This window comes from Podarcis liolepis (genome assembly GCF_965112155.1).
Source record: "Podarcis liolepis genome assembly, chromosome: 13".
Taxonomy (NCBI): domain Eukaryota; kingdom Metazoa; phylum Chordata; class Lepidosauria; order Squamata; family Lacertidae; genus Podarcis; species Podarcis liolepis.
In genome coordinates, this window is record NC_139573.1 from 21569983 (window position 1) to 21596628 (window position 26646).

General features: G+C 47.1%; 1 protein-coding gene across 7 annotated transcripts in view; it reads right to left on the reverse strand.

Annotated features, from left to right (window-relative positions):
* The window catches only part of LOC310691795 (voltage-gated potassium channel KCNC1-like), a 51204-nt gene that overhangs the window by 20035 nt on the left and 4523 nt on the right, over positions 1–26646 (reverse strand). For all 7 annotated transcript variants that reach the window (XR_014518565.1, XR_014518566.1, XR_014518567.1 and 4 more), the window contains exons 2-3: positions 23530–24397; positions 8702–9635 (exon numbers count right to left, since the gene is read on the reverse strand). Coding sequence is in view for 4 of the 7 variants with exons in the window: in XM_083471907.1 (XP_083328033.1) it covers positions 8702–9635; positions 23530–24129 (1534 nt within the window). In the remaining 3 variants the exon portion in view is untranslated. The remainder of the gene's footprint in view (positions 1–8701; positions 9636–23529; positions 24398–26646) is intronic.

Here is a 26646-nt window from a genome sequence, read left to right on the forward strand (position 1 = left end):
TATATTTGGGCCACATTCAAGTTCAGTTGATGTAAATTGATTACCTATTTTGCTACCCTTTTGTACTCACATTAAGATTTGCTCAAGCAAATGGGTGAAAAGAAGAAACTGTTGTCTCTGTTAACATGTGATTATGAGGATTCTTGTAATATGTGGAGTGTCGCTTGCGATAGGAATAGTGATTCCCTCCTTAAGGGAAACTTGGGAGTTGTATTATGTGGAAGAACTAGGAACCTTTTACAAAACATTTCTCAGGTTCTGTGAAGAAAATCATAGCTTAAATAAATGCGTAGTGCAGAAGTGTTCTGAAAGAAAGCAGCTACAAAATGACATTATTTATTTTTAGCACAGTTCATTAATCAAACTGAAAACATAGTAAGTAGCTCATACACTTGTTGTGGCTACCAAGTAAAAATGTACAGATAAAGAACATTTGGGTTTGGAGGGTTTTTTTTAGGTTTTCATTCCTAGAGTTAAAATAGCCTGAAATAATATCCATTTTGTGATGGCCTTTTGATATGTGAATATCAAGAGCTGCTATCCCTTAATAAAAGCATCTTTGTGGTCCTCATTTAAGATAATGCTCCATATCAAGCCTCTCAGTTTTGATCAAACAACTTTCAGAAGGGGAGTTCTCCCCCTCTGATAACGACGCCTATCATTTGATCAGTAGAATTGGTGACGTTATTGTAGGTTAACATAGATAATTATATCTTAGCTTGTGAGGCAATTATTCTAGAAAGGGGGACAGGGTCACACCTGCAGAGAACAGTTTTTCTGAGAGAGAAAGGCTTCATGAAATTGTGGAACAATATTGCAGACAGGAGGGAGCTTTACTGCATACAAAATAAAGGACTGAAACACTCCCTTGCTGGCATGGTGCAGCCTTTAATTTCAAAAAAGTGACATTAAAAACAAAATTTCAGAAAGGTCATGGGAAACTATTGAAGGTGATGTGTCTTTCATGCTAGTGATGTCACAGGCAAACTTATCCACCAGGTTCCTATTACACTGCACAATCAAATTTCACACACTACAGACGGAAAAATCACATGTTCCCAATATCACAATAATGGTGTTTGAGTGCTGGCAAAATCATGTGCTGAAACAAATAATGTTTGTTTGTTTGTTTGTTTGTTTGTTTGTTTTTAAAAAAGATTTCTGGAAGAATCCTGTGTAACTAATAATCAACACCTGCATGTGTATTGAACATGGGTCATCCACCCCAAACCCAGTCATCTGATAAACTCCTAAATTTAATCCCATTGCTTCTTAGCCTCTTTTCTAGCAAATAGGATGAACAACTGCTCCTGCTCTTTCTGACATTTTTTAATACTTGGCAATTGTTGCATATACTCTTCTCCCCCCGATCTTTCCCCCTAGGTTAGTGAATTTCATATTGCTGCCCTCAGGGACTTTTTCCGCACTGATTTGTTGGCTGAGTAAACGTTGCACATCTCCGTGGAATCCCCGCATGTCGCAAAAGATTTCTAGGAACAGTTTGAAAACCACAGCTCTAGGCTAAACATACTCAGTTCCTTTAGCCTTTCCTGGCATGATTTGTCTTCTCGACCCTTTCACGTCTTTCTAGCTCTCCTCAGAATCTGTTTTCAACATCCTTCTTTATTAAACTCTTGTGCCCAGAGCTAAACTAAGTAGTCTAAATGTGGTCTAACTAGGCCCAAATGAAATAAGTAGCATTATATTTTCTTTTGTAAGCCACTTTGGGTATGACTGTCATAGACAGTGGGGTATAAATGCTGAAATAATATAATAAAAATAAAAAGTGGCCAGTGCAATGAACAAAATTAGCAGACCTCTCCACATGCCTCAGCCACTTCCTGAACCTTCCCATCTTTTTTTAATAAAAGATTTATGAACTCCCTTTTCCAAACTGAAGTATACTTCTCTTCTTTGCCTTAAAATAAATCAAATGGATTGCTTACTTCGCAGAAAACCTATCCAAAGGATTGCCAGATTTTTTTTTATTGGCTCCCCTCCTGTGCCTTTGAAAGCAGCCTGACAAACAGAACTGGGGCTGGTTGGACAATTTGGCACCTGAATAGCATACCCTCTATCAAGACACACTACCCTTCTTAAGGTCCACCACTGCCTCATGCTAGGGCTATTGTTTATATACAGAAAATACCTAAGAAGCTTTTCCTAGCCCAGAGATCAAAATCACCCCAGCAGATGCTGTGGAACCAGCCCATCTGTTCTTCCTGAACCCTTTGGTTGTTCTCCTCTACTCTAAAATAGGTATGTGTGTGCCATATTACCTGTCATGCACCCACTAGGCTGCCCTCATCAGTGTTGAAGCAAGTTTCAGCTGCCGGCCCACTCAGCTTCCAAATATGCAATTTGGGTGGGACACCATCTTGCCTTTTGCCTCAGGTAGAAAATTGTATTTGACCAGCCCTGGGAAGGGCAGTGTTGTGGAAATATGACTGGTGGAACAGCAGGAGGGAAGACCCTTACCAGCGCGGTGTATGGAAGTGAGGGCATAAACCTAGTTAATGAAGTTGCGGGGAAGTTGTTGCCATGGGGACAGAAAGGCACTTATACTTGGATGTGAGGAACTGAGGTGGGAAATGTGAAGTTCCTACCAAGGAGCGGAGATATAAAACGGTGCACCGGGTGATGGGGGGCGGGATGCAGTGAGACAGAGGCTGATGTGTCTCCCTGATAGCATTAGGAGATGTTCTAGCAACCACATCCCCCTGGGCCTCCCCCTTTTCTCCCTCTGCCATGTTCGATGCATAGCCAAGATCCTGTCCAATTAAGTGAATCCTTGCTCCTCCACTGCACTTGCTGCAAATGGCCTTTCTGGCCCAGGGCAACTGGAGCGCTTGGGAGAGGATGGCAGGAACTGGCCGCGAGCCCTGGGGGCCCTACAGCATGCAACCTTCCCCCACCTCTGCCTTGTTGCCTGTCTTTGAAGATTTGCTGGGTGAACGGCCACCAAAGAGCAGGAGAACTCGTGTGTGTGTGTCTATGCATGCACAGAAAGGGGTAGTGGTCAGCTGCTTTCACTGTGATATACTTTTCAGACTGTAGTCCAATTCTCGCCTGTCTGCATTCACATTCCTCAGCTGCACCCCTTATAAATTTTGACTATCCCCGGTCAACTAGGCATCCTGCCTTTTCAAGCCTTCTCTGCTCAAAGGTATTAGCCTTCCCTATCTTTTCCTGCCACAAGTACTTTCCTTGTCTCTGTCATTCTAAAAGATCTCAAGAGGTCTTGCTCCTACATTCTTCACCCCCCCCAACTGCTCTCTGAAAGAGCCCAGAAACCTTCATAGATGGACCCACTGATTCCTAGGGAACCCAGTCATCCTGGCTCTCAGCCTTTGCTGGGGATGTGCATGACTGTCTCCCTTGTGGGATTCCCTGCCAACAACTTGATTGTCCTTGCCAGCTCATAGGAGGACCCATCTGCTACTTGAGCCCCAGTGTATCTTGGGTATTTGGGATGCTCTTTCCACATGCAGAAATGCAGGCAAGAGTCACCTCCTTAACTCTGTCAGAGCAAGCAATGCCAGGGAATCTTCACAGATGCTCTACTCCGCTCAAAGAGGAGAGGAAATAGGAGGGCAATGTATGTATTGGCAAATGCCCTTCAGTCCTGATTCTCAGTGCCTTTTCCGACAAACGGCTAGTGGATCAATTTTATATGTAAATCAAAATGAAATGTTCCAGTACTTCTAAATCATCTAAATCCTAGCATAGCTGCCAAGCTTGCCTCCTCCTCCTCCTCTCCACCCCCATCCCTCCGTAGAAGAAAAATATAATAATTCTTGATCAAATGTGGCTCAAGTTGCCAAAACAGGCCCTTCGATGTTAGCATATGAGTCATTTTGGAAGGACAAAGTTAATCCACAGCCAGAGATGGGCTACCCTAGACAACCTTACCCTGAAAAACAGCTAGATCAGGTCTTTTCTTGCAGAGGGAGAAGCAGCTTTTGCACCACAACAAAGAATCAGCAGCTAAAAACCCAAGGGAGGAAACTGGGATGAAGAAAGAGAGATTAAGGCCACTGGCTTTCAAACTTGCTGACCCCAGAGAACCCTGGCAGCAGCATCCGTTGGTCTGCTGCCAAACCCCTCTGCATTGCAAAGGATTCTGGGATGCATTCTAGGGGGCATGCATGGTTTGTGAAGGATGCTGGTTACCCTTGCAGGGATTTGGCATTGCTCCAGATGAACTGAGAATGCACTTTAGGATGCAGTTCCAGCTCCAGGATTCTGGGGGGGAGTTTGCACAAGGCACCCTTAGTTGGTTCCCCTTAATCTGGAAGAGGTGGTTTGAGAATTTTATTGTGTAGTCTCTGGTCTTCTTGGGTGCTCCAAGAAAAGCGAAGTGGTACCTTTGCTAGTATTTGGGCCCTGTAGTGCTTAGATTACAGAAGGAGGGGGCTTCTCTCCTTTGCTTTTGGGATGGCACCCTTAGCTTTTCAGAACGCTACAAGGGTTGTGATTTGCCTTGAACATTTAGATCTTGCCCTTCTAGCACTTACATACTACTTAGGATGGCTAACAACAATTGAAATCCACTATAAAATATTTATGTTCTAGGAAATACAGTAGGTTGTATCCAATGCTAGCTCTACTCAAAGCAGACCTATTGAAATGGATGGACCTAAGTAAGAAATGGTCATTAATTGCAGTGGGTGCACTCTGAGCACTGGATACAGTCAAATATATACAACCAGAGATAATAAAATAAGACAGGTGTAGCTGATAAAACAAAAGCATTGGAAAGCAAAAAATAAAAATACCAATATAAAAAACCAAAAAGGTTTTTGTTATACAGCAAAATGCTGTTACATGAGAGCGTCAACTGAGGCCTCATCTGCAGTATACATTTGAAGAAGTATTGTAACCATTTTAAACAGTCATGGTTTCCTCCAAAGAATCCTGGGGGCTGTAATTTGTTAAGCGCACTAAGAGTTGTTAAGAGGCCCCTATTGCCCTCACAGAGCAAATGAGGAGAGGAAATGATTGTTTAAACCAGCTCTGGGTCTCAATAGATCTAGGTCTGCTGAGAAAGCCACCTGGGCACGCCATGGATGCTGCCTTGGGTTTCATAATGGAAAAAGGTGGGATATACAGTAAATGAAATAAATAAAGGAAATGAGCCCCGAAGTCTCCGTGAAATGCCTGACCTCATCAATGCCTGGAGAACCAGTCAAAACACACACAAACTCTCCTTCAGCCGCACACTGCAGAGGAGGACTGCTAATGGTGGACAAGTTTCCAAAGCTTCTTACCAATAAGCTTCTGAGGAATGCCCATGTTTCTGTGAAGAGAGTTTGAAAACCACCGCACTATCCAGATAATCGCAACATAGCACTTAAAATCCTCATTTCAATTGGTATTCTCATTTGACAGAAGAACTGAGACAAAAACTTAATGACTTGGCCCCATCCCCTTGGTGACTTCGACGCTGAGCAAAGATTTGAGCCCAGGTCTCCTAAAAATACCCGTGGAGCATTCCTTGCCTCTGTGATATTGTTAGCTTACTGCCTCCCTTATATCAAAAGGTAAAGTGCAGGGCTGTATACAAAGCAAAGAGAGGAAGACAGTTAGGAGAAAGAGTTTCATTTGCCAACATTACAGCCTTTGCCTTAGTAAAACTCTGCCTCTTAATATAACCTATCTCCTGTCCAAGATCCATTATATCAATCTGGCTTTCCCCCCATATCTTATGGCCAAGGGAGTCTGCTCATCCACAGTCACACCAGTGAACTTTGGCCAATCAATGGGAGGGGGGGATGAGATACAATTTTAAGACACTGGCAGCTGGATTTTGAGCCAGTGAATCAATAACTGGTTTTGATTCTAGGAGCCCTGTGATTCTGTCCTGCTCACAGATTTGTGTGGCCTTGGGCAAGCTGCTACGGCTTAGGCTCAGCTATGTGTAAAATGGGGGAAAGAAACTCCTACCCTAAAGGTTCATCATAAAGGGGGGGGGAAATACTTCAGCTTATTATTTTAACTGCAAGATCTGTATCAGTCATAAGCAGCACTACTGAGTTCATTAGATAAGTTGGGTTTAATATTATTTATGAATAAGTAACAGTAGAGCTGTGTTTAGTCTGTACTATTTTTTCATATCATCAACAAAGTACGAGCTATAGATCTTTCCTTATCTATTTTATTTAATGAAATTTACTCTGCTTCCTCTTCTGCTTATTGGGAAGGGCAAAGAGCAAGAAAGGGAGCACAGGACCCCTCTTTGGGATGCTGGAAAGACTTCTAAAATTCCAAAGTGTTTTCTTTGCATCTCTCTGTAATTGTTAAGGGCTAGAAACTTGCTTAGAGAAATAAAGCAGAGATTCCCTGGATGCTGAATTCCTCACTGAGTTTAGGTTTCTGTGTATGTGTGGCACTTGAGCAGTGCAAGTCATAAACTGGAATCACAGTGCTGGTTCACACACACGTGTATATGGCACAAGCTGTCTGCTCTTGATTGTTGTACACTGGAATGGCTGGCAGAGCAATGTATAAACTGACTCCACTGAAACTATACCAGGTAACAGTCAAACAGCTTGTTTGGAGGGAACGTGCTTCACTTTCCTCTAGCCTTTCTCTTATATTACATCTCTCACAAGGGCAGAAACTGTGCTATAGAGACTGTAAGGCATGGAGGGAGAAGCACCCGATGCAGCAAGGCATCAGACAAGGAAAAGAATGTGACACAATAATATCCTCCACGTTTCTAGGAGACTATTATTTGAATTTAAAATTGCTGTTTCCCATGCTACTGATTGTATTAGCTGCTGTCAGAAGCAGCAGGGATGAGTTGGTTGAAGAATTATCCCAAGGTTCAGGTTGGATTAGAATAGCAGTTTTCAAACTATGTTCCACAGAATAATGTGGTGAAATTATCTACAGAGATTTCTTTTCTCCTTCTCCCATATTACTAGAACTTGAGCGGTGTGTGTGTGTGTAAGAGAGAGAGAGACCGAGACCTGAAATCGATTAGCAGTTGTTTCAGGGACAAAGAAAGCAAACTGTTTATTTACAAAATGTAAGATCACTTTATGAAATATGCTGCCACAAGATGTGCTGATGGCCTCTGGCTTTGATGGCTTTAAAAGACGATAGAACAAATTCATGGAGGAGGATGTTTCTATCAATGGCCTATTGGCAATGACAGAAGACTTTAAAAGTGCTGTGTTCAGATGCAGTATCCCATTGGATACCACACACTGTGTTGTGGAAGAGGTTAAACTGGGGGAAGTCTCTTGCCTGCATATCCTGGTTATAGCCTCCTGAAACCATCTGGCTGACCACTCTGGGAAACAGGATTCTGTACTAGATGGATTTTGGTTTGATCCAGCAGGGCTATTCTTACATGTCTGGGGTTTTAACCTCAAAGAGAGTATACTGACGGCACTGACAAAACTCTACTAACATAGAGTTTTAACATAATATAGCATCAAGATCAAGGGAAGTAATAGTGCCACTGTATTCTGCTCTGGTCAGACCTCACCTGGCGTCCTGTGTCCAGTTCTGGGCACCACAGTTCAAGAAGGACACTGACAAACTGGAACGTGTCCAGAGGAGGGCAACCAAAATGGTCAAAGGCCTGGAAACGATGCCTTATGAGGAACGGCTAAGGGAGCTGGGCATGTTTAGCCTGGAGAAGAGGAGGTTAAGGGGTGATATGATAGCCATGTTCAAATATATAAAAGGATGTCATATAGAGGAGGGAGAAAGGTTGTTTTCTGCTGCTCCAGAGAAGCGGACATGGAGCAATGGATCCATACTACAAGAAAGAAGATTCCACCTAAACAGTAGGAAGAACTTCCTGACAGTAAGAGCTGTTCGACAGTGGAATTTGCTGCCAAGGAGTGTGGTGGAGTCTCCTTCTTTGGAGGTCTTTAAGCAGAGGCTTGACAACCATATGTCAAGAGTGCTCTGATGGTGTTTCCTGCTTGGCAGGGGGTTGGACTCGATGGCCCTTGTGGTCTATTCCAACTCTATGAATTCTATGATTCTATGAACATGACTCAGTCAGTAGAGCATGAGACTCAGGATAGAGGTTCAAGCCCCACATTGGGCAAAAGATTCCTGCATTGCAGGGGGGTGGAGATGACTCACACAGTCCCTTCCAACTCTATAATTCTATGATCTTCTGATCTCAGGGAGGGTGCTGGAATCCTAACCTACCATATGGAGACAGCCGTGGGATGCATAGGGCAAGGAAATTGAGGTTCAGCAAGACCTGGAAAGGAGGCCTGGAGGTATTTTATTCATTTTATTATTATTTTATTTATTACTTAAATTTGTTTGTCCTTTTTTACACAAGTGGCTTACAGCAGAACAGCTTATTTAAAAAAAAAATTAAGCAAATGAGCTGTGGACAAGCTTTCCTGAAGGACAGCTTGCCCATGACTACCAACCTTCCTCTGCAGTGCAAAGAGGTGTACAGGATGCATTCTAAGGGTAACTCTCAGTTTCACATGGAGGGGAACAATGAGAGCGCACTCTCTAAGATGCCCAAGAATCCTCTTCAGTGTGCATAGGCTCTGGGGCAACCTCCTAACAGCAGTTCCTCAGCATGTAACTCAGTGTGGAAAGAGGAACCCAGACAGATGAAAATGTCAAAGCTGCCAGATTAGGAGACTGTTTCTGCAAATAGTTTGCATTTTAGCCATTTCAGCCCTCAGGGTGTTTCCCACCCCCACCTTACCTGCCCTGTTGATCTCGATGATCTCCTCTTGAGCAAGGGGGCATGAGTCGCCCTGGTTGCTGCGATGTGGGGACTGCATGTCCGGTTTGCAGTAGTTGGGCGACCCAGGCTGGGGGGCTCGTGGGATGTGCTTGTTCTTTTTCTTTGGTAGTTTCTGCTTGGCCATGGCCAGCGAATAATACATGCCAAAGTTGTTGACGATGACGGGCACGGGCATGGCAATGGTCAGCACGCCAGCCAAGGCGCACAGTGCTCCCACCAACATGCCTGACCAGGTCTCGGGGTACATGTCACCGTAGCCCAAAGTCGTCATGGTGACCACCGCCCACCAGAACCCAATGGGGATGTTCTTGAAGGTGGTGTGCTTGCTGCCTGTGATGTCATCTGGGTCAGCCCCGATCCTTTCGGCGTAGTAGATCATGGTGGCAAAGATCAAGACCCCCAGGGCCAGGAAGATGATGAGGAGCAAGAACTCATTGGTACTGGCTCTCAGTGTGTGGCCTAGGACTCTCAGCCCTACGAAATGCCTTGTCAGCTTGAAGATCCTTAGGATCCGGACAAATCTTACCACCCTCAGGAAGCCCAGCACGTCCTTGGCTGCTTTGGACGAGAGGCCACTGAGGCCCACTTCCAGGTAGAAGGGCAGAATGGCCACAAAGTCGATGATGTTGAGGGTGCTCTTGATGAACTCCAGCTTGTCTGGGCAAAAGATGACACGCATGAGGAACTCAAAGGTAAACCAGATGACACACATCCCTTCCACGTAGGTGAGGAATGGCTCCGTCTCCATCTCAAAGTCCACCTTTACGGTGGTGCCGTTCTCTGACTGTATGACCTCTGTCTTGTTTGTGATGTGGTTGAAAGCCTCGTGGGTCTCCAGGCAGAAGGTGGTGATGGAGATGAGGATGAAGAAGAGCGAGGCAAAGGCCACATACTGGAGAGAGAGGCAGGGTGTGGGGAAAGAGGGTGTGTAACAGGGGAGGACGGGGAAGAAAGCCATTAGTGCTCACGCATTCTTGGAAAAGACTAGACAGAGAAGGAACAGCATCCCCTCCCAAAGGAACACATTTGTGCTTAAGCATCCATCCCTACCCACCCACCCACCCACCCACATGGCAAACAAAAACAGAGTATGCTCCTGGCAGAAGGCAGATATCCCCTTTCCTTTCCTTTTCTCATTCTCTATACCAACAAGTGGAAAGGCATGCAGGCAAAGCTAAGACTTGGGGGTTGTAGGCTGGACTGGATTTCACTAGTGTGAGAGATTACGGTCACATTTTTGAATGTTCCACTTGAGTTTATTTTTTTAATCCTTGCAAGTAGAAAAGTAGTCCAGCTTCTGATGATCTAGTTGCCTGCTTGCAAGACTGTTTTGGTTTTTTTAAGGGGGGGGGCGAAACTGGAGCATTTAAAAATGGTATTCCATCCCCCACACCCCTTGCAGTCCTTTCTGGCACCTCATTGTACTGTATGAGTAGAATAGGCTTAAGACAGTTAGAGTAGGGAAAGTGACAAATCATAAATGATAAACAATTATCGACTTGCATTTCTGCAGCCTATAAAGGTAACTTACACCAGGTCCGTCAGGGCTATTGATCTTTAGTCCATTACTGACTGCCCTTACTGTGCGTGGCCCTCCAAGGTCTCAGGCAGAAACTCTTTCCCAGCACCTGCCAGCTGAGACATTTGTCAATTTGATTGAACCTGGGACTTTTGCCATAGCTCCACCACTGAAGTATGGGCTGTCCTTTATGAACACAACACCGTGGGCTCCCCAGCACCTGATGTTCAGTGGCATACTCAATGGAAGTTCCATTGGCCTATCATTACTAATAGGCATTGCTAGCCTTATCCTCCATGAATTTGTCTAACCACCTTTTAAATCATGAGTGACTTGGCCTACTGAAATTCATGGTTGGGCTGGAATTTGAACCCAGGTCTCCCTAATCACACAGTCCACTGTTCCACACAGGCTCTCTCGGCCAATGAGATTCTATATATCAAATTGCTACTGCTATTAACTATCAATTGGGTCTGTATGCAAGTATACATCACAGTGTGGCACATATACATTCTCAATGTGGCATAAGGCCAAAGTTTGGACTTGAAATAAAGGGAGACCTGGATTCAAATCCCTCCTCAGCCATGAAACCCACTGGGTGACTTTGGGTCCATTGCTACCTCTCAGCCTAATCTATTTCATAGGTTCCCTGCGAGAACCTAAATAGTTTGTGGTGGTGAGGTACATGCATGCTTCCCTGTGCTCCTTGGAATAAAAAAATAACATATTATTGCAATCAAATAAATATTCCATATGTCTGCAGTTGTGCCTTGGAAGCACAGGATTTGAAAACTGGCATAGTGTTCATTCAATACCCTAAGATTCTCATCATGAATTTTAAGAAAGCAACTCTGTGGACCTTATGACTGCAGTTATTCCCTGATTTGCATGAAGTACGTAGGCTGCAAAAACTGTTTTTCCTCAGGGTAAGATTTGAGTTGCCTTTGGTGAAGATAAGGCAGGGATGGGAACTGTGTGGCCTTCCCACATGCTTTTCGGACTCCGACTCCCACCATTCCTGACCCCCATCTATTCTGGCTGGGACTGATGGAAGATGGAATTAACGAAATGTGGAGGGCACCAGGTTCCGCTTCCCTGGTGTTACCCTTGAGCCTCTCACAGCCCTATTAGGGCAGATCATCATTATTGTTTTTTTACAGATGAGAAATTATAGATGAGAAAAAGAAAAGAAAAAAAATAACCCTGTCTGTAAATGTCTCTGAAACTTTGGGACTGAGTGGGGGGCTTGACTGCCATTCTCTTTCCAGTTTTCACAGCAAAACTTTGATGCAAGAAGGGGAGGGGAAACCCTTTCCCCTTCTTCCTCCTCCGTTGTTTTTTTTGTTTGTTTTTTGTTTTGGTTTTTTTACTTATTTCATGCAATATTCCCACCAGTGAGCTTTTAAACAGTCTTAACATCTGCATTCTGATTAATGAATAAAGAGCGCTAGGAGGTTTCTGCTGAGGCTTCAGGATTGTGCCGGATGCTCAGCACCCAGACACCTTCTGTTACACCGTTCCCCCACTCCAGTGCCTTGCTAAACCCCGTGAAGGGAAGCAATGATGCAAGCAGTCATGTGCTTTCCTGCACATAGACTTACCACAGAAAATTCTGTAATTCATTCACATTTCCCATTGGGTACACACACACACAGTTGCCACATTATCACAAAATGCTTTGTCACTGGAAGCACAACCCAACTGCTGTCCTCAGAGACAGATTCCTTACATAAGGGCATGCATGTCTGCCCCTCCATTTGCTCAGCCATTCATCCACAACTGGCAACATCTGTGCACCTACACATGCCTACACATACTCTCCCATAGACCTTGTGTCAATGCACACAGCAAAGAGCTGTTCCTCACGTGTATACACGAAGCTATCTGCCCTTTTGCATCTGGCATTCATTTGCATGTTCACCCTGCACACATATACATGCCTTGCACATATGTACACACACAACTTCCATCTGTTTTCTCCCAACCACAGGCAGTCCACCTGAGCACACTCAGGCCTGTAGATACACAGACCCTAATGTGCGTTTGCACCCAAGGTAACACACACTCATGCATTCCTTTCACTGCACTCCTATCCCTTCCTGAACACACAATCAGGGATGCACATGCATCTCTGCGGTTGTACACATACCACCATGCAAGTCCACCTAAACAAGCTCATTGCTTAATGAGCTTATGCCATATCTACTGATTTCAATTAGATTTAAGCTGGTTTAGTTGCAGACTAATCTGCAACCAAAACTCAGCATGTGTGCACATTCAAACATAAATACGCACAAATAGGCACACAAGACATTCAGTATACATTGTGTGCAGATTTACATAGGCATATATTCTGTAGATAATGTTATATATACTTTTCATAAATATGTAGATCTTTATAGAGGTAGCCCTGATCTGCACACACAAACAAACACACACACACACACACACGATCTTTTGTTATTATGCACATAGCAAATGACTGTTCAATTTGAGCACATCCAAACATGCTTCTACACTTGCATGGAACATGACTTTCCCAGGCAACACTTATTGCACCCATACATACCCACATACTTCCATGCATGTACATGCAGTTGGGCATGCTGTACACAGATACAGATAGCCCCATGTATCTTTATGCACACACTTAGCATGCATGTCCCAACATAGAAATCATATAGCCTTGTGCAATGCAGGAACACTTTCTTGCTCACACATATGTGTACACACACTCCACACTAACACATTTAACTATGGATGTGTGTGAGTGTGTGTGCACGCGCACGCGCGCGCGCGCACACACACACACACACACACACACACCCCATCCCCATCTCCTTCTGCAAAGTAATCTCTCTGCTTTCTCTTCCACTCGCTGGATCTCTGCACTGCACAGAATTCCCGTCCCGTCAGCAGTTTCTGCACACAAACCCTAGAATCTCTTTTGAAGCGCAGTGCGGTGCCCAGGAAGTGGGGGGGGGGGAGAGAGAGAGAGAGAAAGGAGGAGGAGAAGAATGGGCAAGCCAAGGGATCCAGGAAGCACAGGACAAGGCATGGGAGGAGGGAGGAGAAGAGAAAGAGAAAGCAGTGATTGGATAGATGAATAAACAGAAAGTATAGAGGATAGATGGAACTGATGCTCTGATCTTGATTTTTGTGTGTGTGTTTTAGGTCTATCATTTTTCTCCAAGGTGGGGAGGGAAGGGAGGGAGGCCTTTTGAGATCCCAAAGGAAGGCAACGTTCCTGGGGACCATCTAGCATTGGTGACTCACTTCCAGAGTCTTGAGTTGTTCTCTCATATAATATTCCCAGCTGCTGGATATATTGGGTTGGTGATGCCTTCTTTTCTGTACACCCTCCTCCTCCCCACACATGCACCATTTTACAGCCATTATCTCCAAAACACACACACACACACAAACTAATGAGGAAGACAGCTATGTGGGTCCCCCTTTTAGCAGCTCTGGGAGTCCCAATTCATTTTGGTAGAAATAATGAATTATGCCTCCTGGGAAAGATGGTGTGTGTCAGCAAATGGAGTTCAGGGCAGAATACATGGGAGAGAGAAGAAATATTCATATATCTGATTCTGGACCGTTTTTTAATTTATTTTTTTGGTGCGGGACGGACTGATGCAAGGTCAGACACAGAGAATTAATGGAAACGCCAGGAACAGAAGACTTTGCTAGCACCTTCTTTCCACCTTCTGAGCTTCTCTTCTTCCAAATAGCCCCCAAATCCTAAGTCTCCAGTTCTTCATCCAACCTATTAGGACCCTGTTTGAAAAGATAGAGGTTTTGTCCTCTTACCACCACCCTGTCAAACCCAATCCTGCCCCCACCCCTCTGGGTTGGGAACCAGCTGTCCTTCCGTCAGCACAGAAATAGCCCCCTTTGCCTGAAATGAATGAGGGAGCATACTGAAGTAGCAGATGGGGAATCCAGTAGGGGTGAGAAGTAAAGGAAAAGTGTGTGTGTGTGTGTGTGTGTGTGCGCGCGCGCGCGTGCTTGGTGGTGGGCACAAAGTCAGGAAAAAGAAAAAGGAGGACATGTTATTCTGGTCCCTGGAAGAGTCATGGTTTGGCCGCCACTGTTACCCTGAGATGACTTTGGCTCTCCCCCTTGGCTGTTCAAAGCTTCTACTCTACAAACTGGACAGCTGATGGGGGCAAATTATTATCACAAATCCAGCAAACGTTACGAGGTGTTCCCTGGACATTATGCAAGGCACCTTCAGTGGCTGGACTTTGGGGCAGAAGTCCAGGGGCCCACTCAGCAGAATGAGTAGCAGGGACTCAAACACAGCACAGCCGGCTGACTAAATTTGGAAGTAGGTGAAGTCATACATATTGCCACCTTAAGAGGACTCTCCCCCTAAGTCCAAAGTTACTTTACTGCACCACATCAGCAACCCACCTCTTCTTCTGAGCAGCAGAAGAGAAGGTCAGCTCTCACTGGTCTTTCTACTCCTTGCAAAGCCAAAGTTACCTATGAATGTGGAACTTGGAAGAGAGGTGTCCTTTGGTGCAGGACTTCTGCATTCAGAAGGGGAAAGGATTGCCAGAGGTGGGCAGGGAAGGGAAGAGCTACTTATTCAGGGAGAATGCTAGCTATTCGGGGAGAAGCATGGGGTTTATTGAGTTAAAGCAGGGTAACCAATGTGATGCGCTCCATGTGGTGTGTTTTTTTTTTACTACAACAAGCATCATCCCTGATCATTGGCCATGCTGGCTGGGGCTGTTGGGAGCTGTGGTCCAAATCACACCATGGTAGCTACTCCTGGTATAAAGCAAGGGCTGCTGTAGATCTAGAACAACTGGGTTCCTGGAGGAGGAGGCGAGTCTGTCAAGGTCTGGAGCAGACGGGATGTCTGGGACCTCTGGGAATAGCAATAGAAGTGTTGGTTGAGGTTTAGAACAGGGTGGGCTTTGGAAGCACAAGACTCCTGGGTACTCAGTGGCACAGAGTGAGATTTGTGGAAGGAAGTGGCAGGAAGCTTATTTTAGACCCTTGAGATGGGCAAATACGGTATGACGAAAGATGTCAAAGAAGAGCAAGTAACCCCTCCCTGCCTCTTGAACACACACACACACACGCGCGCACACACACACACGCGCGCACACACACACACACACACACACACACACAGAGGGATTGGTTAATAGTATTAACTTAATATTGTATGGATGGAAGTTATATAAAGGGGCATTGTAACGAGTTAGGTCATTGCAGAGGACTGTGATTCAGGCTGCAATGACGTCCTGAGGATAACTGGTGTCAGATCTGTTTCCAGCAAAGATATTTGAAAGTGGAGGTTGGCACAATGAGCCGATATAGCAGAGATGGGTAGCTTTAGAGAGAAGTTGAACTTCAAACAATGGCATGCATATGAAGGATGCAGAAGGGGCCTTATGCTGCAACCCTCATCAAATCACTTACTTTGGAGACACATGAAAAGGAAAGGTTCTGGAGAAAGCTTGCATGCGGTTTCTAATATTTTGGTTGACCTAATAAAGGTATTGCCCTAATGTGGATTTTGAAATTATTTTGGAGTGCTTCTTGTTTTCATGCTTCACGGGGCTGGACATGTCAGTTTGTTGCTGCATTGTGTGGCCCCTGAAAGATCAACACTTCTTTTTTTTCATGGCGTAAGGTTTTCTGGACTAGAGAGTCCGCTTCATCGGAGTTATGCCTTTCATTCTTTCCCCCCTCATCGAAGAAGCTCTAGAGTAAGGTGATGACTGCTGCAAGTGTCTCACAAGTGGGGAGCAGCAGAATGGGCTGGCAGTGAGAACACAGCAGAATGGTTTGGAGAAGGCGTTTTGGAACAAAGTTCGGCTTAACGCAGGGAGCATGATAGGGAATGGAGGTCAAGAAAGAACTGTGAGGTGAAGAAAAAGGTGCTGAGAAAAAACTGTGAGGTGAAGGTTAGCAGATACATTATCAGCAAAAAGGAGAGGTGGGAAGGCGTGGGTTTATGGGCAGGGGTCAGAGGCTGAAGGATGGAGAAAAAACTGAGCAAGGAGTATTGAGAGGGGAAAGACTTAAGGTTGATTTCAGGCCAGAGGTAGAAAACAAGCTCTGATTTAGCTCCCTTCTGGAAGGGGAGAAAAATGGGGAAGGGGGTAAATGCCACTGGAGATGCAGCGGAGGACGAGGGAATTTAGCAGACCAGTTTCAAGCCTGGGGTCCTGGAGTTGAACATAGAAGCAAGGAAGTTCTGTTTTTTATTGAACTGAAGTCAGCCTTATTTTTGTAGAGAAGGCTAAGACAGCCTCTCCCTTCTCCAGTCTTCCCACTATTCCCATATTACGGTCTTGCTGCTCTTTCCAAAGTCTACCACACATACATCCTTCTGCCTGGGCACAATAAGGGGCCCAGGAGCTCAGAAAGCAAGGCCTTGGCTGTCATCCTTCCTGACCCCATCTTTCAGCTCCCTCACCCCCTCTTCGCCCCTCTCATGTGAAATCTGTGTCACATTAAACTATTATGCAACAAAGTAAAGATGCTCAAACGACCTTGCTCTCAAATGCACACACCTCAATGCCAGCCTTTTTTTTTAATAAAAAAGGGCACCCAAGGCTGCAGTGCTTTGGCCCTTTCTTCAGAGTATTAATGGCTGAACTGGACATTATGCATGTCAACACTGCCCCCCACCTGACACTGTGTACTAATTCATTAATTTTCTCTCCAGTTCTATCATTTTCTTCCTCTCTCTATACATAGCATCATAGAATAACCTCTATCAACAATGCTTACAGGCAGGGAGAAAGCTCTCTCTCTCTCTCTCTCTCTCTCTCTCTCTGTGTGTGTGTGTGTGTGTGTGTGTGTATGAATTCTCTCCCTTTGCTGCCGCTATTACTGGATGTAACACTGCAGTTCAGTACCATGGAGAGCGGCAAGGAATGAAGGGGAGGGAATGGATTAAACTGCAATAGTCCTTCAGCGCCTGGGGTAAAAGTGGGCATCTTTCCACAATACTGGAGGGGAAGTGGGGGTGGGATTTGCTTCCTGTGGAAAGCTGTGGGTAAAGGATTGCTTGGGGACCCCCAGGCACCCATGATTTTCAGAGGAAAAGTTGATGGAAAGGAGTCAAGTGCGATTTGGCAAGAGGGCTTTCTGAAACTCCAGGGGTTTCTGTGAAGGGTATGTAGAGGGGTCAGATAGTGAGGAGAGAGGACTAAACGGACGGTAAAAATGTTTGGGCTCTGTGAACTGAAAGCAGGGGGTGAGTATACAGATTGACAGAAAGTAGGGAAGGAATGGGATGCTCAGATTGCTGAGTTATTGAGCAAAGCCACACGGCGGTGCAGTTAGGTAAGTTAAGATTGTGGACAGTGCGGTCCCACATGGGGTCCCTGTTTAGATGGCAATGTATATATCTTCACTTACTTTGAAATGCAGTAAGCCAGTCCCGCTGTATTTGCGGGGCAGGAGGAGGGCTTCCTTTCATTCTGAATGGGGCACAGATGGCACCACTGAGGTCACACAGGACCAAGAGTGATAGAGTGTGAGAATGCATGTTTGAAAGAATATGCAAGAGCTTCTGTGGAAAGACTGGAATTACTGAGTCGGGATGTGTGCGTGCGTGAGTATGTATGTATGTACGTGCAAAGCCAGGATCATCTTGGTCTTGGAAGGAAATTGAGTGGACAGAATGCTTTAAGAGTACCTACCGCTCTAACCTGCACTATGAATCCGTATTCAATTAACTGGATATCTGAAATTTTAACCCACTGAGTTTAGTGGTTTAAGAGCAGAGGCAGAATTACATGGCAGGACTCTTGATTTGGGGGACAATGAGTGACTCTAGGGAATACAAGGGGAGATTTACTGGGTCACCGAGTAGGTAGCAGATAAGGCTCCAGGAGCGTGAAATGAGAAGGGACAATGGCAATGACAGTTCCCCAATTGCCATGAAAGGTGTTGGATTTGCAGGGGGAAATATGAGAACTGCTCAAGAACTGCTGGTTTTTTAAATCAAGGGAGCGGATATACTGGGATGGGGGTAGTTGAATTAGAGGAGTGTTGAGTCTAGGAGGTTAAAACAGTGGGAGCTGGCAACTAGGTCTCCTAGATTCATTGGAGAAGGAGATGGGCTTGTGAGTTAAGATGGTGTTCAGGACCAGAACTTCTGTAGCCTTTGGGACAAGAATGGAGGCTGGCAAATTTGAATTGGGCTGCTGAATGCCAAAACTCTCTGAGTGAGGAGGTGTTTAAACTAGCACAAGGGGAGACTAGAGAATTGGGATGCTTGAGCCCCACATTGTAAAAAATAAGAGAAGCCACCCTTTGTAGCTGGCTCTTACCAGCATCTGGAATCTGTTCCCTTTCTGCAGTCATTATTCACAAGAGTCATTAAAAGCCTTTAAAAAAAAATCCTCTCTCCCCCCTCATATCTACTTTCCTTTGAATTCCCTAAGAAGCTGAACCAGAATTTCTGCACTGGCTTGCTAATCATGCAGGGAAGACGAAAGCCAGAGAATTAATATGAAAGGGAAGGGGGCACAGCAAGGATCTCCAGCAAAGGGACACGTAAATTTGTGCAGAGTTTGCTAAAAGGATAAAAGAAAGACTCAGCTCTGTTGCAGTGTTGGCACTGTCTCTCTAGTGCCTCCTATAGGACAAAAAGACTTTGCCTTCTCTTTCAGCGTCAAGAATAAAAGCAATGTTTGCACATCACAGGTGAGGATGGGATGGAGAGGCAGAGGTGAACTTGGTTAAAAATAAATTCCCTTAGCACAGAAGCTGGTACTGGCTCTCAGTCTGCTGGACAGACACAAATACTTTGGATGCATCAACCTTTTTTGGTCCAAGGTTCAACTTTATAGCTGATTACAGAGAAGGGGTATATTGGATTTTAACTCAGAACTTCCCTTGCAAGGCTGGCAGGAAAAGAAAAAAATCATCCATTTTATATGATGCTGAAGTCGGGGTTCCTAGTTCCCGATTTGATTAAAAAGTGCAGATTTGCCCTGAACAAGGATCTGGGCGTGAAAAATGCATGCAGTGGTAAATGATACTTATCTGATTTTCATCATTTTAAACATACTCCCTGAAAGAACACATTCCCCATTTATTCCATATAACCCTTTGCGTACTGAAAACAGGCTTGTCTGAGTTACGTGGCCATACTTTGTTCCCTTGTGCATGTATACCTAAAAATATATACATTAATATAATATAATATAATATAATATAATATAATATAATATAATATAATATATACAGGAACCTTATTACAAAGATGAAGCTGCTTTGCCTGTGATATTTTCCCTAATTGTTATGTAGCTGTGAGTATACGTATGCGTTTGCTGTCCACACAGCTAATGAAGAAATAAACTCTCATGCCATACTTCAAACGTGGTTAAAGTACAAAATAGTAGTGTTGGGAGAAATGTAAAGGGAAATAACAGTCCTGAGTACATATATTTATGCTTTCCATTTGCATACAGGCATATGTACACATACCTGCACTTTGTCTTTAATTTATGAGTAAGCGCCATTTGTACACTACAAATGACAATTTGAGACTGCATCCCTGAGCACATTTGCTAGCTGCAAAGTCCCACTGAACTTCCAAGCAAACATGCTTGGAATTACATTGGGTTTAATCAAATTATGTTATATAATATGTTTCTCTACCCACACAAATGGGAATATATACATGATTATACATAATTACTCAAGGAACTGCCATTGAGCCCGTGACAAAAGTTTTAAGGTTGCCTCTTGGTTTATATTTGGTGCACCACATTAATGCAGCTGCCCCTCTGGAACTTTTTCCTTGTCTATATACCATGAAGGGACTTGAAGTGCTTCCAGGATCAAAGTTGGGACACAGTCCAGTTTAAAAGAAGGTGCAACTGATAGAGAAAAGCCAAACTTAAAAAGAACGATTGTGATGTGAAAAGATCTGGGGAGGAGAGGAAGAAGAGGATCTCCGTGTGTGTCTTTATTCATTCATTGTCTATTTGTTCTCTCAACGCACACACTTTACCCCTCTCTGATACGCAGGGACTTAGATGCAGCTATCAAATATGCTCTGGTACAGATTTTGTAGCCCCGGCCTGCCTATGCATCACTATAAAATATGCATGCTGGTGTGTGCAGAGTGAACGAAAACGAAGCAAATGTGTCTTTGCGTATTGGAGAAGCATTATTCAGAAGTGCATTTTGGCCCATCAATCTATTCACTATGCTGTCCACCGATATGGTTTTCTATCTCCTCTTCCCCAGTCCATATTCCTTCCTTCTGACTGCCTGTCTGGCAAGGATAGTGGTGGATGGGGGCCAATCTCTTTGCATCCTTTTTCATAAGCAGGTAATTCAAACACTGTGCTTGGGGCATGAACCTCAACTCCCCCCCCCCCAACTTTGCAAACTTCAGTACTGATTTGCGTCTTTTATTCATACACAAATGCCTAAAGAGAGAAGGTTGCGGGGGGGGGCGTGCTACTGTAGTTATAGCACACATATGCCATTTCTGTAAATGCATTAAGTGGGGAGCTACAGTTATATCGGCTGGTAGTGGGGAGATGCTGGCTTCAGTTCTCAACCAGCTCCTCTGTTTATGGAATCCCTGACGTGATGTCCACCTGAATGCAGCATTGCCTCATAGTCCCGTTGGTTTCTTGGCTCCCACTGCCAGCAAACCCCCTCCTTTCCCTGCTCCCCAACACTCCTGTCCTCTCTTCCTCCCTGCTGTAACTTTTTCTGGCTGCATTCCCAACTGCATGGGGGAGGATGGGGGGGCTGAATAAAGGGACCGGACAGGCCTTGCACCCTTGAGAACAGCTGCCTGGGGCGAGGGGAGGGGGAATGGATTGCAGAATGCCGGCTTTGCACTGCAAACTCTGGGGCTTCCACACTGCACTGCGGTGCCCCCTCCCCCCCCCTTCTCAACCCGCTGGCTCTGCAGTTCTAGAGATAGCAAAGCACTAATATTGTCCTAGAGGTAATGCTGGAGGGGTTGCCGGGGGTGGGGGGGAAGGAGAGAGAGAACAAGCAGCAGCCTTTCATTACCCCCCCCCCTTCAGCTGCTCTGCAAAAAGAAGTTATACAGTGCTTTACCTAAAGAAAGGCTTTAGCTGCATAGGCTAAAAAAAGAAAAGGGGAAAAGAACGGGGTGGAATACAGTAAGGGGAGCGATATTTGGGGGTGCAGTGCAGGATGGGGGATTCTAAACTGCAGTGTCTGGGAAGGGGGCAGTTTTGAGCAGCATTATTCAAGCACACTGGGAGGGGGGAAGCCAATTCAGAACTGCATTGCTGAAGATTGGGGGAGGAGATCTGGAGTTTCTCCCTGGATAGATGATGTCGATTTGGGCTGAATGGAGAGAAAAGGAAAGATCCCTATATTTGGCAGTGGGGCATGCAGTGGGGGTGGGGGGACTACGCAAAACTGCAGTGAGACCAGAGGATTCCAAAATTCAGGAAGGGCGCAAGTGAGACCTGAGGTAAACTGTGTGTGGAGGGGGTGGGGAGACCAGAGAGGAGGAGGACAGGGGACCTTATTTTGGGGGACAGTGAAGAAAGGACTCGGAGCTGTTTTAGCAGCACCTCCTGCTGGAGATCAAGGCATTCACCCTGACACCGATAAGCAAGTCATAAGCCCAGCGCATGCGTGCCAGGATCCTCCTGCTGCTACACACTACTACACTCATTCGCACGCTCATGTCCCGTGGTGCTCAACTCTTGAGCTCAACTTTTTTCCTTGCACCCCCTTTTCACTGCCACCAACAGCATTCCTTGCATGATCCCCTTCCTTTCCTCACGCTCCTTTCTCCTTCTTACAGTTCCATTTCTCACACTTTGGTCTCTTGCATGCTTTCCCTGAACCGGAATCACTGCCCCTCTCTGTCAGGCTCGTTCAGTCACCCCCTCTTAGCCTGCACATTAACCTCTCCTATTTTCTGCAACATTTTGCATGCCTCAACATGGCTGAGTGCACCTCTTCCAGTGCCGTTGCACACCTCTGAAACCTGCACCATTCTCCGTTCCACATTCTGTATTCTCCCAGCCAACCATTCCTTCCTCTAGATGTCTGTTTGCAGCATCTGACTATCATATGTTCTCTCTACAGGGCACTTCAGTGCACGGTGCACATCGCTTGTGTGTGCCTAAGATGTGACTGGTGCCATCAGCTCCTGAAAAACATCCCTGCCTGCAGAACATCTCCATTTCTCAGTCTGTTCTGTTTGCACACTCAGACTGGCAACCTCATCTTTTCTACTGCATAATCTGCCTTCACCTCCAGCACCCAGTGCCACTCACACATCCTTCTCTCTCCCCCCCTTTTGCACATCCATCCATGCTTACCAAGCATTGCACATGGACCCTTGCACACCAGTCCCTCTGCGCTAGTCTGCGCATTGTGCCATTGCCCATTTCGCTTGGGACAAGTCTTGCACATCTCAACTGCACCTCCAACATTAGCCTGCACCTCCACTCTTGATCATTCACATCTCACCTTTTCTGCCTGCCCCTTGCACCCCTTTTTCTTAAAAGTACAATTTCGGAGCGGGGGGAGGTTTCTTTGGGAAGTTGTCAGGGTTTACAGCAAAGAAGAAGGCTAGAAGGCCTGCTGTTGCACAGAGCCAAGGGACATTTGCAAAACAAGCAAAATAACATTTAAAGAGAAATTTCTCCTGCTTACTCTGTCCCACCTCCAGCCATAACCAGAGACTGGGAGAACGAACTCAGTTCAGGGAGGCAGAGCTCATGCTTTGGACTCAGACAGTCCCAGCTTTAATTTTTGCCTCGCCAAGTAAAAAGTAGCAGGACTGAGGAAGACTCTGCCTGAGACCTTGCAAAGCTATCTCCTGTCGGAGTAGTCATTCTGGGCTAAAAAAACCTGGGACCTGACTCAGTGTAAGGGAGGGAGAGAAAAGCAAGGGTGCTCGCCTCTCCTCTCCCCTACACAAACCAAGGCTGCCCTCAAACCTTTCTGCACTTCCTTGGCCCCAATGAACAGAGTGGGATTAACTTCTGCCAGCCTTAACTATGCTTGCCCCTATTCTGCTACTCTCCCCTGACTCCTCTTGTCAACATTTAGATCTGTAAGTTCCTGGGGGCAGGGACCCTGCCTCCCCGCTCCCCTTCCTCTGTGCCACTAGTGGGGACAAGAGCGTCAGTGCTAGTAGTCACGATGCTAAGAGCAATAACAGCAGCAGCAGTCATAGGTATCTCTATCCTGCTCCTCCATGCTGCCCACACCAGGTGAGCGGGTGGGTGCCCCGAGCCCCCAGCCCAGCGCTACTCACCCTGGCCATCCTGGAGGAGTAGGGGTCCTCGAAGAGCGCCCACACCTTGGGCTGCATGGCGGCCCACCGGCCCAGCTTGCGCCCGTCCTCCTGCAGGCAGTGGCGCTTGAGGTCTCCGCTCTCCTCATCGTCCTGGCTCTCGGGCGTCTCGAAGCTGTCGAGGGCCTCCTCGGCGTCGCGGTGCTGCCGGTAGTTCATCCAGCAGCAGGCTTCCACGTCGGTCTCGTCGATGCCCCAGAAGGCCAGCTCCTCCTCGAAGAGGGGCCCGCACACGTCGGCCGGGCAGTGCAGCTTCCCCGTGCGGTAGTAGTTGAGCACGTAGGCGAAGACCTGCGGGTGCCGGTCGAAGAAGAACTCGTCGGCCTTGGGGTCGTAGTCGAAGTTGCTGCACGCGTCGGGCTCGGTGAGCCACGACAGCCGCGTGCCCGGCAGGGTCTTGAGGGTGCTGCGGTACGTCTCATGCCGGATGCCGCCCACGTTGATGACTATCTTGTCGTTGTCTTCGTTCCGGCCCATCTCCCCTTTCAAACATGACTTGGACGGCGGCTTGTTCCCAGACTTGCGCCCGCGGAAAGAGGAGACGCACACTGAGCTCAGCATCGGCGGCGCGGGCCGAGGCGGGGGGCCGCCCCCCGACGGTGCGCAGGTGTCAAATCAGGGCGCGAGGCGTCATCCTGGCCCCTCCTCCTCCTCGGCCCACCCCCTCTCCCCCCACCCCTCCTGCCGCGGGGAAAGGAGAAGGCAGGAGGGAGCGCGGCCAAGAGGGGAGGGGGGCGAGGCTCTTTCTAGACGGGGCGGGCGCAGTAGCAGCAGCAGGAGGAGGAGGCAGGAGTTGGCAGAGAAAGAGCCCGCGGCGCAGCGCCGGGGTCTGCGAAAGAGAGGGACAGAGAAAGAGAGAGAGAAAGGGACAGGGAAGGTGAGTGCGGACGGCTGCTCCGCCACAGTCCTCCGCAGCCTCGGCCGCTCTCCCTCCGCTCGCTGCCCTCCATCGCTCCCGTCCCCACCATCCATCTATCCATCCGCACGCCGACACTCCGCTCGGACCGCCGTCCTTTCCATTGTCCGTGGCCCCTGCCATCCTCGCCCCTTCTTCCTCTCGCTCCCTCCATGGCGCTTCTTGGCCACTCGCGCTCCCTGCTGCGTTACGCCTTCGCCCTCCCCATCCCACCATGTACGCTTCTCCACTCTCCTCTTCTTCCTCCCATCCCTCTCGTAATGACCGGCATTGCCACTGCGTCCCTCTGCCATTATCACTCTCTCCTCTCTTTCTGTCACTCCCACTCCATCTCTTCCATCCTTACACACAGGCTTCCCTCCTTCTACCCCCCCATCTCTCTCTCTCTCTCTCTCTCTCTCTCTCTCTCTCTCCCCCTCCCTCCCTCCCTCCTGCCCTCTGCATCCCCTTCTCTTTTTCAGTTCCCTCCATAGCCCTCTGCCACCATCGTTTTTCGACCCCTGTGGACCATCACGGCAGTCCTTCACTGCAGGCTTCATGCCATCACCCCTGGCGCTCCATTATCCTCTCCAAGTGCCTGTCCATGCAGTTCTGCCATCATTATCTCCAAGTCCTAGGATACCCATTCATCTCTGGCCACCCTCCCCTCTTTTCTGTCCTCCATTCATTCTCACCCTTCATTCATTTCTTCTCTGTCACAGCCTCACATCCTCCCCCCTTCCATTCTTCTGCTGACTTTGTCTTCCTCATCAACCCTCTTCCTCTTCTCCTTTCTTCCTTCTTCATGGTCTCCTCTCCTTCCCTGCTTCCATGTGTTGCCACATCTCCCTTCTCTACTCTCTTATCGCTGTCCTTCTTTCCCTGGGAACTTCTGCCTTTCGCCCCTCCATCCTCTGCTTAGCCTAAGGTCACTTTACACACACTTTTCTTGCACGGAGACTTGCCTCCTTCTCCCTCATTGCACAGAAATCAGGCAGTGCCTAGTTTGCCCCTTTACCACATTAAGTTTGGAAGCAGCTCTGCAATCTCCACACTCAAAGTGTAACGGTGGCAAAATAGATGCTCGCCTGAGCTTCACGTGTAGGAGAAATGCCACTTCTTCTCATTCAGGGGCCTCTTCTGTCCCCTCTCCCCATCTCTTTCACCATGAGAACTACCCACCCAATCTTAGCACCCTGCTCACTTTTATATCGACTCGTTCCACCCCTCTACCACCCTTCCTTCCCCCTCTCTCTTCTCTCGCTTGCCTCCTGCCCTATCTTCCCAGACCCCCCCCCTTTTGCTTCTCCTTCACTTAGCCCCCTTTCTTCAACGTCCCCTTCCTCTCGAACGGAGACTCAATCTACTGCTTCTGCACTGCCCTTCCACTGCCATTGACCGCTTCCCAATTCATCTCTCCCTCTCTTGGCCACCAGCCAGTTTTCCTTCTCCATCGACCCCTCCCTCCCTCCCTCCTTGTCATCTTCTCCAGTTCCCACTTTCCCCACTTCCGACTCCCAGCCCTCTCCCCATACTGCTGCACCTGTTGGGCTCCGACTCTACCCCCCCTTTACACTAACAAACCAATTCCTTTTTCTCTTCCAGGTAGCAACCTATCTGCCCCATGACTCCCCACTCTTGCCCCACTTGACTCTGGTTCTCTCTCAGCTCCTCCTCCTATCTTCGGCCAGATCCTGCCTCCTGCAGTGGACCCGGCTTCCCTTGCTGACTTCTCTACAGACCCTGATGATGATCTTCCTGAAGCTGAGGGGCTGGGTAGCCTCTATGCTCTCCTCCACCTTTAGGACCCCTTCACTCTTCTCCTTGCCCCCACTTTCTCCCACATGACTTTTGACCCCAGTGCACCCCCACTTTTCTTGTGGGGTCCCCCCTGAAATCTCCTCTACCTCCTAGCTGTGGTTGCTCTCCTATACTCCCTTTGGTGGGTCACCCCAGTTCACCCTCTATCCCATGCTATCCCTTGAAATTTCAGTGCCCCACTGCTTGCCCTTCCCCCATGGCTACTTCCTCCTCCTTATGGCCTCTGCTTGCCTCTCTATAGGCCCCACTGACCTATCCATCCTCCCCTCCAGTTCTTCCTTCTCCCCTTTCCTGCACCTGAAGTTTTACACTGGGGATTATGTCCAGTGCTAGCTGTACTCAGAGCAGACCTACTAGAATTT